This window comes from Chelonia mydas, chromosome 3, assembly GCF_015237465.2.
Source record: "Chelonia mydas isolate rCheMyd1 chromosome 3, rCheMyd1.pri.v2, whole genome shotgun sequence".
NCBI lineage: Eukaryota > Metazoa > Chordata > Testudines > Cheloniidae > Chelonia > Chelonia mydas.
The window spans coordinates 20,700,601-20,718,423 of NC_057851.1; the positions used below are offsets into that span (position 1 = coordinate 20,700,601).

The window sequence follows — 17,823 nt, forward strand, 5'->3', positions numbered from 1 at the left end:
CGTGACTCCAAGATCTCTTTCTTGAGTGGTAGCAGCTAATTTAGAGCCCATCATTTTGTATGTATAGCTGGGATTATGTCTTCCAATGTGCATTACTGTGCATTTATCTACATTGAATTTCGTGTGCTATTTTCTTGCCCACTCACCCACTTTTGTGAGATCTTTGCAACTTTCTGCAGTCAGCTGTGGACTTAACTATCTTGAGTAATATTGAATTGTCTGCACACTTTGCCATCTCACTTTTCACCCCTTTTTCAAGATCATTTATGAATATGTTGAACAGTACTGGTCCTAATATGGATCCTTGGGGTCCCTGCTATTTACCTCTCTCCACTGTGAAAACTAACCATTTATTCCTACACTTTGTTTCCTATCTTTTAACCAGTTACTGATCCATGAGAGGACCTTATCCCATGACTGCTTTCTGTGTTTAAGAGCCTTTAGTGAGGGACATGGCCAAAAGCTTTCTGAAAGTGAAAGTACATTATATCCGCTGGGTCAACATTCTCCATATGTACGTTGACCCCTTGAGAGAATTCTAATAGATTGGTGAGGCATGATTTCCCTTTACAAAAAGCCTTCCTCAACAAAATGTGTTCATCTGTGTGTCTGATAATTCTGTTCTTGACTATAGTTTCAGCCAATTTGCCTGGTACTAAAGTTAGGCTTACCATCCTGTAATTGCCAGGATTGCCTCTGGAGTAATTTTAAAAAATCAGCATCACATTAGCTATCCTCCAGTCATCTGATGCATAGGTTATTTTAAATGATAGGTTACATACCACAGTTAGTAGTTCTGCAATTTCATGTCTGAGTTCCTTTGGAACTGTTGGGTGACTATCATCTGGTCCTGGTGACTTATTACTGACAAATTAATCAGTTTGTTCCAAAATCTCTTGTGTTAACACCTCAGTCTGGGAGACAAGGTGAGTGAGGTAAAATCTCTTATTGGGCCAAGTTCTGTTGGTGAGAGAGACAAGCTTTCTAGCCACACGGTGCGCTTTTTCAGGTCTGCTTTCAAAAGAAAAGCCAGGGAGCTTAAATTCGTTAATCAAAAATCATGATGTCTAGCAGAGTAATAAATTTAAGCTCCCAGCTTTGTCTTTTGAAAGCAGACCAGAAGAAGAGCTCTGTGTGGCTCAAAAGCTTCTCTCACCAGCAGAGGTTGGCCCAATAAAAGATATTACCTCACCCACCTTTGTGTCTCTAATGTTCTGGGACTGACACAGGCACATGTATATTGTATACCTCAACTGGGGACATTTCCTCAGATTTATCACCTAAACAGAGTAGCTCACATGTGGGAATCTCCCTCTCATCCTCTGCAGTGAAGACCGATGCAAAGAATTCATTTAGCTTTTCTGCAATGGTCTGGTCTTCTCTGAGTGCTCCTTTAGCATCTCCATCATCAGTGGCCCCACTAATTGTTTGGCAGGCTTCCAGCCTCTGATGTACTTACAAAAAAAAAATTTTGCTGTAAGTTTTTGTGTCTTGCTAGTTGCTCTTCAAAATCTTTTTTGGCCTGCCTAATTATACTTTTGACTTGCTAGAGTTTATCCTCCTTTCTGTTTTCCTCAGTAAGATTTGACAGTTTTTAAAGGGATGTCTTTTTGTCTTCAACCACTTCTTTTACTGTGTTGTTTAGCAGTGGTAGCTTTTTTGGGGGCGGGGGGGGGGGTCCTCTTACTGTTTTTTGTGTTTTTATTTGGGGTATACATTTAGGTTGAGCTTCTGTAGCGTTTTTAAAAAATCTTTGCATTTCAACACTCCTCCACCCCCCTTGAGCACCTGTGGCACTCCTGCGCTCCCTCCCCACCCAACATTTAGTCAGGGGTATATAGTACAAGTCATGGACAGGTCACGGGCCGTGAGTTTTTGTTTACTCCCCATGACCTGTCCATGACTTTTATTAAATATACCAGTGACTAAAACCTTAATTATCATTGTTCCACCAAGTTTCTCTGATGCTTATTATATCAATAGCCTCATTTAATAGCAGGCCCTCAAGTTCATCTTAGTTCATCTTAATTTTTAGATTTCTTGTATTTGCATATAAGCACTTATAAAATTTCTCTATTTATTTGTTTGCCCTCATCTGGCATAACTGAATGGGGTTAGGGCAGAGATTTTGTGGTTAGAAAAAATGAAAGTAATGATTTCTCTGCTACTTAGTCTTCACTTCAAAACATCAAGAAGAGTACATGCAGTAGTTGTTTTAATACAGGTATAACTTGTGATCACATTGATTAAATGTGCAATAATGTCTGTTGGATCTGTTCGCTAAAATTAAATCTTTGTTTGTTACTATAGCAGGGGTATTCTCAGCAGGCTTGGCTCCAGCTGCTTTTGTGCCAAACCCGTACATTATCAGTGCCGCTCCTCCAGGTACTGACCCGTACACTGCAGCAGGGTTAGCTGCAGCAGCAACACTAGCAGGTAACAACAATTTTTCTCAATTTTTATTATAATTTACTGATTAGAATTTGAAAATAGTAAAATGCATTTATAAATTTTTTTTATTGAGAAAATGATAAATCAATATTTGTAGTTTTGAAGATTTTTTTCTATGAATAATTAAGAGGGCACAATCCACTTAATAAACTGCATTTTCTTTCTGAATATTTTGTACTCTTAATTATTGCAAATAATATCAAAGATTGCTCTGTCTAGAATATTTTTTATTAATATTATATCTGAAAATTATAGAAAAAGATTAAGTATTGTTGTTCCTTTTTTAAAAATGGAAAAACTGAGATCCCAGAGCTGTTAAGTGTATTTCCAAGGTGACTCAACAGGTCATTGATAGAACTGAGATTAGAAAATCATGTCTTTTGAGTCTCTGTCTAGTACTCTATCCAGTAGACAGTGTATTCCCTGTTTGCATGAGTCTTTCACACAGCAACAGGATGTGGAAAAAATACCTTTAAATAGGAAGGTCTGATGTAAAACCACAAATATTGCAGAGTACTCAGGGCAAATGGAGTATTTGGAACTGCTTCTGACATTTCGGAAAGTGATTTAGATTTTAAGTTTGTTGTCTCCCAGTAATGGAGGTGGAAAGGAATATTAAAATATGCACACAATACATGAGAACTGTGGCATTTGATGAGCAAGGTGATTAGAAATGATGGTTAAGAGCCTTTCACTGCTAGGTTTTTTTATATCACAAGTAGACTGGAAATGTTGGGCTTCAAAAACTAAGACAGTATCTCAACCCAGTTTGAAGGATGTGATCTAGCATGTGTGAGTGTCAAAGGAAAATCGCAGGGTTGTATTTGCAAACGAGAAAAGGGATAAAGAATGAGGAAGTGTAGAATCAGGAGTGTTGAAGAAAAAAGGCCAAGAAAGTTGCTATGGGAAGCTCTTTGGTTTAGGCAGGATAGGCTGGGTTTATGCTGCGGAATCTGAAGTGATTTGTTAATGTGGGATAAAACTGACTTTGAGCATACTTTTACATGTAAGCTTTGACTACTGAATGTTATGTAAGTGTTTCTAACTTTACAAGATTCTACCAGAAGGGTGTTTATTGTTACAGTGTGAACCCTCTTGTGTGTCCCACTCCCAGAAGTTGTTTGACCACATGCATGTATCTGTTTGGATTATAGTGGTGATCATTTACATTTACAACGGAACTCCTACTTAATAAACTAATTGGGGACTGAAGTTCATGAACTGGAATGTTTCCTTTTGATCTGTTCAACACCAATAGACCAGGAACACGGACACTTTATTTTTGGTGGTGGTAGCTTCAATTTGCAAAGTGGTTCGTCCAACCCTCAGCAACTTTGATAAAGCTTGTGAAAAATTACTTACAGTGGAAACAACCAAATTTGACCTCAAAACTAGTAATTTTTCTCAATCCTATCCCTGCAGAGTAGGGTTATGCTTTGTAGTAAGGTTTCAATTATAAATGGTTTATAACCAATTAATAGATGTTAAAAACATGTTATAGATGAGCATAGTACGTATGGGTTATAGATGATTAAGAGCAAGTCAGTAGAAGGTGCTGTAGATGGCCATGATGGTAGTTCACCTGTTCTAGAGTTCATTCTAGAACAATTGATTAACCATTTATTAAAATATCTGTTCATCATTTCTTAACCTTTTGTAAACTATTTGTAGAAGTAACTTGAATATAAAGTGTGTCCAGAAAGTAATTACTGTTGTCCCTCATCAAGAGTTGGGTGTAAGCTACCATCTGGTACAGCAGTTGAACAACTTTGAATTGTTATGGGAGTTCATAGAATCATAGAATATCAGGGTTGGAAGGGACCCCAGAAGGTCATCTAGTCCAACCTCCTGCTCGAAGCAGGACCAATTCCCAGTTAAATCATCCCAGCCAGGGCTTTGTCAAGCCTGACCTTAAAAACCTCTAAGGAAGGAGATTCTACCACCTCCCTAGGTAACGCATTCCAGTGTTTCACCACCCTCTTAGTGAAAAAGTTTTTCCTAATATCCAATCTAAACCTCCCCCATTGCAACTTGAGACCATTACTCCTCGTTCTGTCATCTGCTACCATTGAGAACAGTCTAGAGCCATCCTCTTTGGAACCCCCTTTCAGGTAGTTGAAAGCAGCTATCAAATCCCCCCTCATTCTTCTCTTCTGCAGACTAAACAATCCCAGCTCCCTCAGCCTCTCCTCATAAGTCATGTGCTCTAGACCCCTAATCATTTTTGTTGCCCTTCGCTGGACTCTCTCCAATTTATCCACATCCTTCTTGTAGTGTGGGGCCCAAAACTGGACACAGTACTCCAGATGAGGCCTCACCAGTGTCGAATAGAGGGGAACGATCACGTCCCTCGATCTGCTCGCTATGCCCCTACTTATACATCCCAAAATGCCATTGGCCTTCTTGGCAACAAGGGCACACTGCTGACTCATATCCAGCTTCTCGTCCACTGTCACCCCTAGGTCCTTTTCCGCAGAACTGCTGCCTAGCCATTCGGTCCCTAGTCTGTAGCGGTGCATTGGATTCTTCCATCCTAAGTGCAGGACCCTGCACTTATCCTTATTGAACCTCATCAGATTTCTTTTGGCCCAATCCTCCAATTTGTCTAGGTCCTTCTGTATCCTATCCCTCCCCTCCAGCGTATCTACCACTCCTCCCAGTTTAGTATCATCCGCAAATTTGCTGAGAGTGCAATCCACACCATCCTCCAGATCATTTATGAAGATATTGAACAAAACCGGCCCCAGGACCGACCCCTGGGGCACTCCACTTGACACCGGCTGCCAACTAGACATGGAGCCATTGATCACTACCCGTTGAGCCCGACAATCTAGCCAGCTTTCTACCCACCTTATAGTGCAGTTATAGTTATCAGTTATGTGCTTAAAACTTAGTCAGGGTTGACTGTCTAACCAAACGGCTGCATTCAAAGAACAGAAACAGTGACTTGATATTTTTCATATACACGGTAGTTGTTGTTCTAAGTATATCAGCCTTTCTTGTGTTCTTCTGTTAATGTTTCAGACCAGAAAAGCGGGGTTAAAATGAAGCTCATTAGTTGAATCAAGTGGATCTTTTAAAATAGATACAAGTCTGATAAGATACAATAGATAAAATAGATACAATAAATACAAGATTTATTTAAGAGCTCTTGACAATTACAATGCAAGTTCTCTTTGTAAAATTGAAAGTAGATTAATTTGTGTTAGGGATAATGATGTCTTCTGTGTGATGTTCATTCAGCAACTAGCACAGTAGAGTGAAAATCCCGATCAGAGTTTATAGGTGCTATTGCAATATGAATAATAATAATTTTGATGAACAACAGTAAATTGAAAATAATGTGTTTTGTTAGGTCCGGCAGTGGTCCCTCCTCAGTACTATGGAGTACCATGGGGAGTATATCCAGCCAATTTATTTCAGCAGCAAGCTACAGCTGCAAACACCACAGCAAATCAACAGGCAGCATCACAAGCACAAGGACAGCAACAGGTAGAGTACAATCTTCATGCAGAGGAACAGTATTTAAAAAAAAAAAAAAGTTGTATAAGGTTTGCCACTTCAAAATACCAGTTTAAAAAAAAATTCAGCTGGAATTGTAAACAAAAATTGCATGTCATTCTTCAGACTTTTCTCTTGTGCTTTTCAACAGTCTGTATACTAAAAGTTTTGGTTAGTATTTGACTAGTTCTCATTTCTTAAATTCATTCATATTATTTTTTTCCTTATTTGTCTACTGTTGCAATCCTAATTAAAAAGAATACATTAAAAATTGCTTCCTTCGTCTGGGTTGCTATAACTTAATTGAAGGTGGGTTTTAATGCTCAGGCCTAATATACACTAAAAAGTTAGGGCAACCCAGCTATGTGTCTAAGGGGTGTGAAAAATCCACACCCTGAGTGGCGTAATTAAGCCAACCTAACCCCAGTGTAGACAGCGCTAGGTCAAAGGTATTGCCTGCAGGGGAGGTAGATTACTACCCTGACAGGAAAAACCCTTCTGTCAGCATAGGTAGTGTCTGCGCTGAAGCATTACAGTGACATAGCAGCTGTGTTGCTGTAGTGTTTCAAGTGTAGACAAGCCCTTTGTAACTAGTGCTGCATGAATAATCTCTCAAACATTCATATAAAGTTTAAAATGATTTTAACAGTCAACAACAAGAAAAGAAATCAGGATAAAGACTGCCACGTCCTCTTGAAGTTCTTCTTATAGTGCTGCAGCAGGGTGCAGTTGTGCTGTAGTAGCTCTAGTAATTTTCCACCTATTGGAAAATAGTATATTGTTGGGGGTTTTTGTTTTTCTCTCTAATTTTAAAAAATAATCGTAGTTTTTCCATTTGCGTTGCTCTATACAGGAAGATAATGTGCTTTGACATTGTGTCCTGCCATGGGTTATTTTTGTTTTGACAAATCAAGAAATTATAGTAACTAAAATATATCACTGAAATTAATCTCACCATTTTATTTATTGAAATGATATTTTTACTACTTTAATTCCATTAATCTTTAACTCTAGATTGCTTCATTTTTATAAGATTCGTTTTTATGATTTTTTTTTAAAATCCCATTCATTGTGTGAGGGCAATTGTGATGTAATGCTTGAAGCCATTACAAAAATGTTTCCTAAAGACAAAAATAAATCTTATGTAGGATATATATCTGATACTTTTTATTATCCTTTACTCAAAACAACAAAACATTCAATGCCATCCTTAGCCAATATATAATTTACTAGTAATGTCTTTTATTGAATTTCCATTCTCTCAAATTCCAAAATTGCACCCTCGCCTTAGAAGCCTATATAACTGGATCTTTCCTCCCATTTAAAGCAGTTGCTAGTCGTTACTTGTCACTGATGAACTATCTTGAGAGTTGAACAGCCTCTCTTCCTTGCAGAATTTTTTCTCATCTATTGAATGAATATCTAACCCTGTTTCCCAAATAGTGGGTCCCAGGAAGGGTCTAGGTGGGTCACCAGTGATTTTCAGACACTTTAAGCACGTGCGCGCGCACACACACGGCATGTCTGCCATAAGTGCTCTATCTCTACACTCTCTCTCTTCTGCTAATCTGGGGCAGCAGCACAGGGAACAGGTCCCAGGCAGCAGCAGCATGGAGGAAGTGGCCAGAGCCAGCAAATGGACAGTCAGCAGCCTTGGGGAGAGGGGCTGGCTGGTGCTGCAGGGAGGGGGCAGGCTTCAAGAGTTAGAGCAAAGGGGCTTGGGTGGGGAGGTGGTTAGTCGTGCAGGGAGCTTGGGGACTGGGCTGGTGGGGGAGTGGAGTGGAGAGGAGGGAGATTAGGAGGTTGAAGGGCTGGGAGGGTAGGAGGGCCTCCCCAGTTCAAATGGTGCTCCCCAGCCCTGTGTGACAGCTCCTAGCACGCAGTAGTTTTGTGTGTGTGTGTAAATATATAAATAAATGGTGGGTCCCCAAAAAGGTCAAAATGCAGTTGGTGGGTTGCCTAACTAAAAAGTTTAGGTTAAAATCAGTTGTTCCTATAAATAATTTGCATGCAAGATATTTGTGCGGGAACACATAGGTGTAAGACTAGCTAAACTGCATTTTTCTTTCCAAATTTGTGTGTGGAAAAAGGACTGTTTGTCAAATAGGTGACAAGATATAAGGCATATTTGTCATAATTGGGTAGAGGAGTTAAAAACCTGAAACAAAATCAAGTTCACTTATTAACCTCCAGAAGATTGGATATTGATAAAGGATGTGTTTTGAGTAGTGGTGGGGGATAGGTTAAGTAAGTATTTACAAACTACAATTCGTAAATTTTCAAAGCATAAGATAAATTCCTTCAAGTTATGGAATGTCCAGGAATAAAAATTTTAAATTGGTGGAATGTGAGGGTAAAGATTTTATTTTATTTTTATTTTATTTTATTTTATTCTATTTATTTTTACTATATTATGTGCTTGTCAGGTAAGGATCGGTTTTCAGTTAATAAATTGTCTGGATTCACAGATGTGTTTATAGATTTAGGAGGACTTTTTACAATTTTACTTTCTTCTAGAATCACAGCCATTTCTAAAATATTCTCGATCTCTATTGTCCTGGCTAGCAAAAGACCCAAGGCAATCCTTGAACCTAGGTCTCTTGTGCTACAGTACTTTCAGCAAAGTAGTCTATACCTGTTACACTTTTATATGTTTATGCACTTTAAGGTGGGGTATTCAGAATATTAAATTCAGAACTAAAAAGCATTAAATACACAAACCAGCTGTCCTAGACCTTTTATAGCGTATAATTGATTTTGTACTCAGCTTTTAAGAAAATAGTATCATATTGGTCTTTTGTAGGTTCTGCGTGCTGGAGCAAGTCAGCGCCCTCTTACTCCCAATCAGGGTCAGCAAGGGCAACAGGCAGAGTCACTTGCAGCAGCTGCGGCCGCAAATCCAGCTTTGGCTTTTGGTCAGGGTCTTGCTACAGGCATGCCAGGTATATAATTGATGGATTAAGGAAATTAAAAATCAGTTTGAGTTAAAATATTGGTTTTATTAGAAATAAAGTTAACTATATATTAAAATCCTGTTATATTTGTAATAGGCTATTTGGCGTTCATCTCTGTACAACTTTATGCTTGTTTAGTTTGGGTAAAATCTTGACACAGTTTTTCAAATACTAGAGGTTTTCTTTCAACTTGTTTTTAGCTGTTATATCATTTTAAATATCTTTGTCTTTTCAATTAATGTATTTAGTTTTTAGTACATCTAAGAAATCTTATAAATTGATAATGCCCCATAGCAGTTCCAAAGGAATTCTGTTATTATCCACTTGAAAACTCAGAATTGTCACTGCCTCTAATGCCAAAAGAATTGTAGAATAAATTTTATACTTATATCACATAACTCTTAACAACACTGAAACGGAGAATTTACAATGATGGAAACTGCTTAATTACCTCTGATGATGGGTTTGAAATAGATCTTCTGCATTTTTTGGTACCTATGAGGCTTGCAAGAGAATTAAAACAAAGCTGCACATTTTAAACTTCTTTCAGTCTCCAGAGCTTTAGACTCTCTGCAGTGAAATAGTGTATGCTTCATAGCTTTTGTGTAGAGAAAATGTTCATCCTAGTGCATTCTCATTATTTGTACGTGATAAAATGCACAATGCATTGCAGTAAAAGATCAAAACTGCTGTTGAACAGTTTCGGAACTTTGATACAACTTCATGAGCCAGAACAGCTTAACCATTTTCCTTGCCCTCATGTCAATACAAACATGTTTGAGGTTTTTCCCTTTTTTCTTCTTAATTTAATTTTAGAAAGTGCTATCATCTACCCTCAATTGATGGAAAGTAGCATCATGGCTGCATACTGCATGGCTTCTCTCATTTATCACTATTGGGGTGTTGCCCCTCACCTGTGGAATTTGGAGGCAGTCCAGTATTGGTGGAGGCTGCACAACTAAGCCCCCTTTCAGCTCAGACTACCAAATATTTTTAACTCCAGCAGCTGAACAGGTTGTCCTTTCAGTTTCTCCTGGCCAGATTGTTTCATAACTTCAATTTGTTTTCATGTAGTGGTGATTTCATTTCAGCTTCTAGCTGCTCTCTCCATCGCCTAAGGTGAGGAATCACTGGAGCAGTGAGTCTCTAACCTTTGTGTTCTCCGACAGAGCACCTCTCAATCAGGCTCCTTCTTCCCCTCACAACAGCAAGCGATGATGCCCTGCAAGCATTGACCCGAGTTAGAAGTGCTATAAGCAGCTTTTCAGGAGCCTCAAAGGGCAGCTTGTGCCCTGCTGCCACAAGCCACTGACTCTTGTGCTCTGCCAGGAGATGGAGCATGAGAGTGCAGGTTATACCCAGCTACAACAAGTCACCATCCTTTGCACTTTGCCAGGATGTGGGTGTTGAGAGGGACAGGTGTATAGGGCCTCAACCTCTGCCAGAAGTTGCTTCTCCACTGTGGGAGGTTCAACCAGGAGCATGTGAATTCCCGCAGAGAGAACTCCTCACAGCCTGCTTAGTTGTGAGTCTTGCAAACTCCAAAGACTTTGGGTTCCAAAAAACACATTAAGAGTGGGATGATTATTTTAACAAGTCATATTGTTAGGTGGGATAAAAATCAGGGTTTAAACCCATTCTCCTTTGCCTTTCCATGCTGAGGAAGTCTTTGCTGGGGCTCTTCTCACAGAGTTGCATTTACAGTGCTGTGGAGCAGGCTAACCAGCGCCTCCCTCATCCACGCTGCAGCATGCAGCCCGTCACTCCTGTAAAGCAATGCTCAACCATCAGTTTAATGGGAATTGCACCTTTCTGGTTTTCAGACAATAGACCCTCACTCTGCCAGGGCATGGGGCTCAGGCAGGAAGGGGTCTCTCTTTCCCTACTCTGTAGGATGGCTCCACGTTAAAGCATAATCTGCACAATAGGCAGTCTGTGACCAGAACAGAGGTACATGAAGGTTACATTCCCCATGGAGTTGCACCATCATGAACCTGGATTCTTTCCCCGCTCTCAGACTTCGCTTAGGGCGCAAACAAGGCTTCACCATTCCTGTCTGTGCTGGGCCACTATCTAGATGTCCTCTACATTGAAAAGTCTCATATGTTTCCCTCTCTGAGGCCTGGTCTACACTGGGAAGCAGTGTTCCCTCTAAGCTGTGCGGCAGCCCAAGAGTCAGTCAAGTGCAGCGCACTTGGAACACTTGATTAGCAGAGCCGCACGCATCTGGTGACATTTGTTCAGGTGCCCCTCCCCATGCTGCTCTGCAGATGCATTGCTCCTACCCTCTGCCTTGGAGCCCCTGGCCAGCTGCTCCCAGGGCCCTCCTTGCTGTGCACAGTGGAGGGAGAAGTGGGGTGCTGATGTCAGGGTGTCTCCCACCACCCGTATACCCCATTTCTGCAGACCACGGGAGGGGGGACAAGGCTCAGGAGCAGGATGGAGCTGCTAGCAGCTGCTGCGGTCTGAACGAGCCTTCTGGTGAGTGCCCCTCTGCTTCAAGAGAGCGTGTACAGTCTCTCATACACTTCCCCATCATCTAGCGCGCACACACACACACTCTCACACACACACACCTCCCAACACAAACTGGTGGTGGTACTTCCTGCAGTGCGCACACATTCTCTGTAATTTTATTATTTCAAAGTGCTGCTGTTTTAGTTTTTGACTGGTGTATGCATTTCATAATTTTATTTCTCTTATGCTTAAATTTAATTCTTTGAGTAGTGAGTTCTAAAATGCCTAACCTGTCCTGGATGGAGTAATCCCTATGGTAACTTTTTAAAAATATATATTTTATCTAGATTTTTTTTGTTTCTACTGGTGGCGCACGTCCGCACATTGCCTCAATATTGGTGCACATATCAAAATTCATTCCACACATGGATGGAAAAAATTAGAGGGAACATAGCCAGGAAGGTTTATAGGTTAGGTTTATATACCTGCATCACTAAGGGATGTGAAAAATCCACACCCCTGAGCAACACAGTTAACCCAACCTAACCCCCAAGGTAGACAGCGCTAGGCTGACAGGAGAATTTTCCCACACTACCACCTCTGAGGGAGATGGAATACCTACGCCAGTGGGAGAAACCTTCCTGTCAGCATAGGTAGCTCTTCACTGAAGTACTGCAAGGGTGGAGCTGCACCACTGCATCATTTTAAGTGTAGACAAGCCCTGAATAGCGTTTGATGGAGGGATTCTTTCAGTCTGCCTCTTTTGCTTTTTTACTTTCTTACTTCCTGTAATTCTATGAAAGAAATCCCCTCTCTTGTTTAAAATAACTCTGAGAGTATGTCTGCACTGTAGAGCTTAGTTATAGATGCTACCTCCGCCAAGGGGAGTGGTTCTCCCATCAGCATAATCCACCTCACTGGGAAGCGGTAGCTGGGTTACCAGAAAAATTCTTCTTCAACCTAGCACTGTCTACAGCAGGGGTTGGGTCGGTATAGCTGCGTCTCTCATGGGTTAGAGATGTAGCTATACCAATGCCAGTTCCTAGTGTAGACCAGGGCTGAGTTACTGAATGAAGTTCTGAATAGTATTAGATAATTACTAAAATATTAACATGGGTATTAGGCAGCTGGGGGAGTAAGCAGGCATCCTTTCAGGCTCCCAGTGACATCTGTCAGGCCACTCCCACAAGCAAGGTATTTGTCCTCGATTGGGTAGTCCCCAGGCCAGCATGAAAGTATGCTCTGTCTCACCTGTAAACAGCCTAGGGAAATACCCTATGCATACACATGCTTCCTTCCCACAAACATGAGAAGTACACTGGCCAACTGTACCCTGTTCATCTCATTCCATCCAAAATGCCAGGGCCTTCGAGCCTCTCCAGTGTTTCCCAGCAAGATGTTAAAATACTGCACCGTTTAGCATGCTAGGCATCTGGGAAACTATTTGTAGAATAAGAATTGAAGTTCCTTTTACGAGGTTCCTAGTGGTGCTGTGTGCCTGTGTGTTTGGGGGAAGATTTGAGCCTCATCCAAGGAAGATTTGCCAAGTAAATTTCCATTCCTCTGCAGATGGATTCTTTGGTAGACAAATGCTACAGGGTTCACTTCCACATAATTCCTTAAATTACAAAGCTCTTGTGGGTTACTTGCTTTTCAGCCTATTCTACTTTAATAATAAAACCTCTCTCATGTGGTTGCATGCACACGTGCTTTTGTGATTCACAGCTCACTACTTCCCATTAATGATGAATTGAGGAGAGAAGTCATGTGACAGAATGAGAAATTTCATACCTGATAATTTTATTTCTGTTAGCATCTTCTTTCCTCATTCATCCCACCTTGATAATCTGATAAATGTATGGAATATAATTTGTAACAAATTGAATTTTTTTTCTAAAGGGAGACTTAAACATTTTAATTATCCTTAAGGCAATTATATATCAAGTCTTCATCTTAATGGTGGTAATCAGTTGCTGGAGTGTTTCTACAGCTTTGGAAGAATTCTGGTGGCCTGAGCTGAAGGCTGGGGCTTAATCCTGAAGCCTCCAGCAATAACATTGGATTGCCTCCAAATTCTACTAATGTATTACTCCATTAGTAATAAAAGAGGAGATAAGCTACTAAAAGAAAATGATCAGGTAAGCAAATTCTCAGTCTACAGATAGAGTTTAGCCTGAGATGTTAAACCCCGTGGGCCAGGTTTGCAAAGTTAGTCATACATAATGACATCCACATATCCATCTGTGAATACATTCAGTGCATGCAGGCTCCAAAATCTGCAGCTATGTGACCACATATAAAACCAGTTCCATGATTTTTGTTAACACACACAGGGTATTTGCACATAAATGAGGTGCACACATTAACCTGTGTTTAATTTGTGAAAACTGACCCTATAAGTTCTTAAAACAATGTAGCAGCAGCTAGCTCCATTCTGGTCTCTTTAACTGGATCTGTTCTAACTTTACTGAGCAACATGCACTAAGTTCAAGCTAAAATCGATCTTCAAAGGAGAGAAAAGAAAGGGATATTTTACAAGGGTTTTTTAAGTTCCTGTTTGAGTTTCCAACCTTTCAGAACTCTGTTTCAGAGACCATATTTGGACACACACGTGCATAAAAAACTTCACCTTAATGCAGTCTTTTTTTAAGGCAGGTGTTTTATTCAGTTTTGTATTCAGAACAGCTTTCATGTTAAACTCATTTGTTCAGTTTAATTATGAAGTGTGGTGTGAATACATGTGGTTTCTAGTAGCGCTGTTATTGTTTCAACTGTTTCCATCTTATAAAAGATTTATCTTTGGCTTCTAAATCTCACAACATGGAAGCACAGTGTATAAAACCTATTATCCTGAATACAAAATGAAGCAATTCAAATACAAGTTACTTTTTAGTTCAGTAATTTTTTTTTCTATTTTTATTTGTATTAGACTTTTAAAAAATAAATACATCCTGTGAAAATATTCTGTTCGAAACCACCAAAGCCAAGAGAGTTTGGGGTTCAATCTGTACAATTACCTTAGCTCAGTCTGCTTATTTTAGTGTGTAGACAATATTACTCGGTATCAGGAAATCTAAAAAAAATAAAAATTGGACAGTCTCAGATGTGCGTTCACAGGGTAAAGTCTGGCAGTAGTCTCAACTTCATCACATCATGATTAGTTTTACTGACAGATGACACTGCATTATCATCACCCATGGTCTGATCATGGATGAGGTGTCCAGTCTTGACTGAATCATCAAGATCTGCTTCGTTGACTCATCTTGTCCTTGTTTTAGTACAGGTCTGCTGCTGGTGACTTGGTGCAGCATGAGCCTTGGTAGTGTTGAGATGGCCGGGGTGGAGAGAGACTGTTTTTGCATCTAATATTAGATGCTTTACCCTATCCCAGGGACTTTGACCGTCAGTCAAATTCAAATAGTACACAAGGTCCTGGATAAAGTGCTTGTGTGAATCCTAGTAAGCATATAGGCTATCCCGTGGCACTACAACCTGCCTCAGCAAAGGGAGATTGTACTGCTTATATTATGGTAGTGCTCTGAAGTCACAATCAGGGACAGGACCCCATTCTGCTAGATGATGTATATACATATAGAAGAATGAGGGTCACTGCTCTGAAGAGCTTAACATTTCAGTTGAGATAAGATTCAACTAGTTGGTATAACAAACAATTGAAGGGAATAGCTAAAGGAGTAAGACTAAAAAGAACTTGCCATTACTTCGACTCCCTATGTGCATAACTTGATTTGTTCAGTCATTTTAAACATTTGCCTAAGTTATAGGATATAGATAATAGCTATCATCAGTTTCCAATGGCCATCTATTTTTCCGTTGACAGTTTCCATAGGTATAATGGTAGAGATGGGTCTTGAGGGATTTGAAGGAGGACATTGTGGTGGGATGGGCAGCCCATGCTTAAAAGACAGCATGGAAGAAAACACAAAGATGGTTGTGGCAGAAGTGGACAGAGGTTTGCAGCACTGGCAAAGTGACAGGCAAGTAGATGACAAGGAAATAACCAAATAGTGAAGGACAAGAAGGTTGAATTTGATGTGAGGAAAGAGTAGCTAGTGGATGTTGGATTACATGGTCAGAACAACAAATGAGTTGGAAGTTAGGATAGGTGAATCAATGGCTGTTGGTCAAGATGATCAGGGATACAACCCTATGCTCTGGATGTCCCTTAGCCTTTGTTTGCCAGAAGCTGGGACTGGACAATGGGGTGGATCACTTGATAACTGCCCTATTCTTTTCTTACCCTCTGAAGTATCTGTCAGAGGAATTGGTCTGACCCAGTATGGGCATTCTTATGACAGGAGTGAAAAGAAGAGAAGGTTGCAGTAATCAAGAACAGAGATGAGGAGGGCCTGGTTGAGCATTTTAGCTTAGTATGCAGAAACAAAAGGGTGGATCTTGGACATGTTGAGAAGGAAGCAGCAGCAAGATTTAGACGAGCCTGGATGCGTAGATCAAAGTCGAGAGCGTGGAATCTAAAATGACCTCCAGATTGAGAGAATGCAGGGTGATGGTGTGAACGGCGATGGAGAAAGAAGCAGTGGTGAAGGATTTAGGAGGGTAGACGATCCGATTTAGTGATGTTAAATTTAAATTGACAGTAAGATGTCCAGGAAGAGATGATGGGCTCTGATATGGGATTGGATGGAAGGAGACATCTATGAGTCTATGAGACAGGTCAGTAGATTTTTCCTGTTGTAGGTGTAAAGATTGCAATTGAAGCTGTGTAATCAACTAGAGAAATGATGTAGAGAGAGGAAGGAGTAGGCCTAGGCAAAGCACTGTAGCTTCCCTGATTAGAGTGGGAGAGGAAAGGATGAGTAACGCCATTTAAAAAATGCTGACAGAATTACTAGATAGGAGGACGGGTTTCAGAGTAGTAGCCATGTTAATCTGTATCAGCAAAAACAACGAGGAGTACTTGTGGCACCTTAGAGACTAACAAATTTATTTGGACATAAGCTTTCATGGGCTAAAACCCACTTCATCAGATGCATGGATTGGAAAATACAGTAGACAGGTATATATACACAGTACACGAAAAGATGAGAGTTTCCTTACCAAGTGAGAATAGCCCACTTCCACTTTAATTGAATTGTCTTGTTAGCACTGACCTCCCACTTGGTGAGGCAACTCCCATCTTTTCATGTACTGTGTACATATACCTGTCTGCTGTATTTTCCACTCCATGCAGCTAGATAGGAGGATAAACGGAAGATGGAGTTACAAAAACCAAGGGATCAGATTTCAAGAAAGGGGTGGGTATGATCAGTGCTTTCAAAATCATAATGGGAAGTGAAGAAGACTAAGGATGAAGTAGAAGCCATGAGCTTCAGGTGAAAAGAAGTCATTGGCCTTTGTGAAAGCAGTTTCAGTGGAGTGGAGAGTGGGTAAGCCAGACTGCAAGGAAATCAAATGGTGCAGAGGAACTTGAGGCAGCAGTAGTAGATGGCATTCTTGTGTTCAGAGGATTAAAGATGGTGGTAGAGAAGCAGCTTTTATTTTATGGATGAGGAGACCACAGGATGCTTGCATTGTGAAGGCAGTGAGCTGGGAGTGAGGGGTCTAGTTGAGGAGAAAGATGAATAGGCGCAATGAAGATCATGATGTGAGAGATCATGTGGTCACTGGAACAGGTGTGGGGAGAGGTTAGAGGAGGAGAGCAGGCAAGGAACCACAGATCTGTGACAGGAGGAGGGAGAGAAATGATAGGTGGGAGGCCATGTTGAATCTTATCAGTTTCTCTCCAGCAAATCTGATGCAGGATGGTCTTGATGTCAAGGCAGGAGGGAATACAGTTTACATAGTGTCTCGTTCTAAGGTTCAAAATGTACATAACAAGATCTTCTCAGCAATTTAGTCACTGGGGCCCTGTTCCTTATGTCTGAGGAGATTGAGTGGGTAATGCTGAGGACTTTTATTGGTGGAGATCATTTATGCATCACAAAAATGGGGGGGGGGGGGCTGCTAACTGCCAGCAGATCTCAAACATATCCCTAGTCCAAGCCTTTCTGTAGCTCACGAAAGCTTATGCTCAAATACATTTGTTAGTCTCTAAGGTGCCACAAGTACTCCTTTTCTTTTCTCAGGAAACAGTCTCTTGACACTAATGCCCATGCCAATTATCGCTCATTAGCAAACTGCCAGAGGACATGGATAAGATAGTGACAAGCAAATACCAACAGCATGTGGAATCCTCCTGTTCCTTAGACATCTCCAATCTGTTTTCATACCTGGACATGGTGCAGAAATAACACGTCATGGTAGTCAGCAATTTTAGTGAATCTGAAATACAAAGTAGTTTTTGAGCTCTGATGTTAACACGTTGTATTACTCCAAGTTTGTGTACACATAGAACTTCCTTTCCCTGCACACCTCCCCCCCGCTCTTGCTTGGGAAAAATACATATATACAGGTGTTGTAAGCCTGAAAGCATCTGGAGAGC

General features: G+C 40.6%; 1 protein-coding gene across 18 annotated transcripts in view; it reads left to right on the top strand.

Moving 5' to 3' along the window:
* Nucleotides 1-17,823, top strand: part of PUM2 (pumilio RNA binding family member 2) — a 106,193-nt gene that overhangs the window by 52,651 nt on the left and 35,719 nt on the right. For all 18 annotated transcript variants that reach the window (XR_006289347.1, XM_043542212.1, XM_037894011.2 and 15 more), the window contains 3 exons: nt 2,311-2,436; nt 5,807-5,943; nt 8,756-8,894. Coding sequence is in view for 17 of the 18 variants with exons in the window: in XM_043542212.1 (XP_043398147.1) it covers nt 2,311-2,436; nt 5,807-5,943; nt 8,756-8,894 (402 nt within the window). In the remaining variant the exon portion in view is untranslated. The remainder of the gene's footprint in view (nt 1-2,310; nt 2,437-5,806; nt 5,944-8,755; nt 8,895-17,823) is intronic.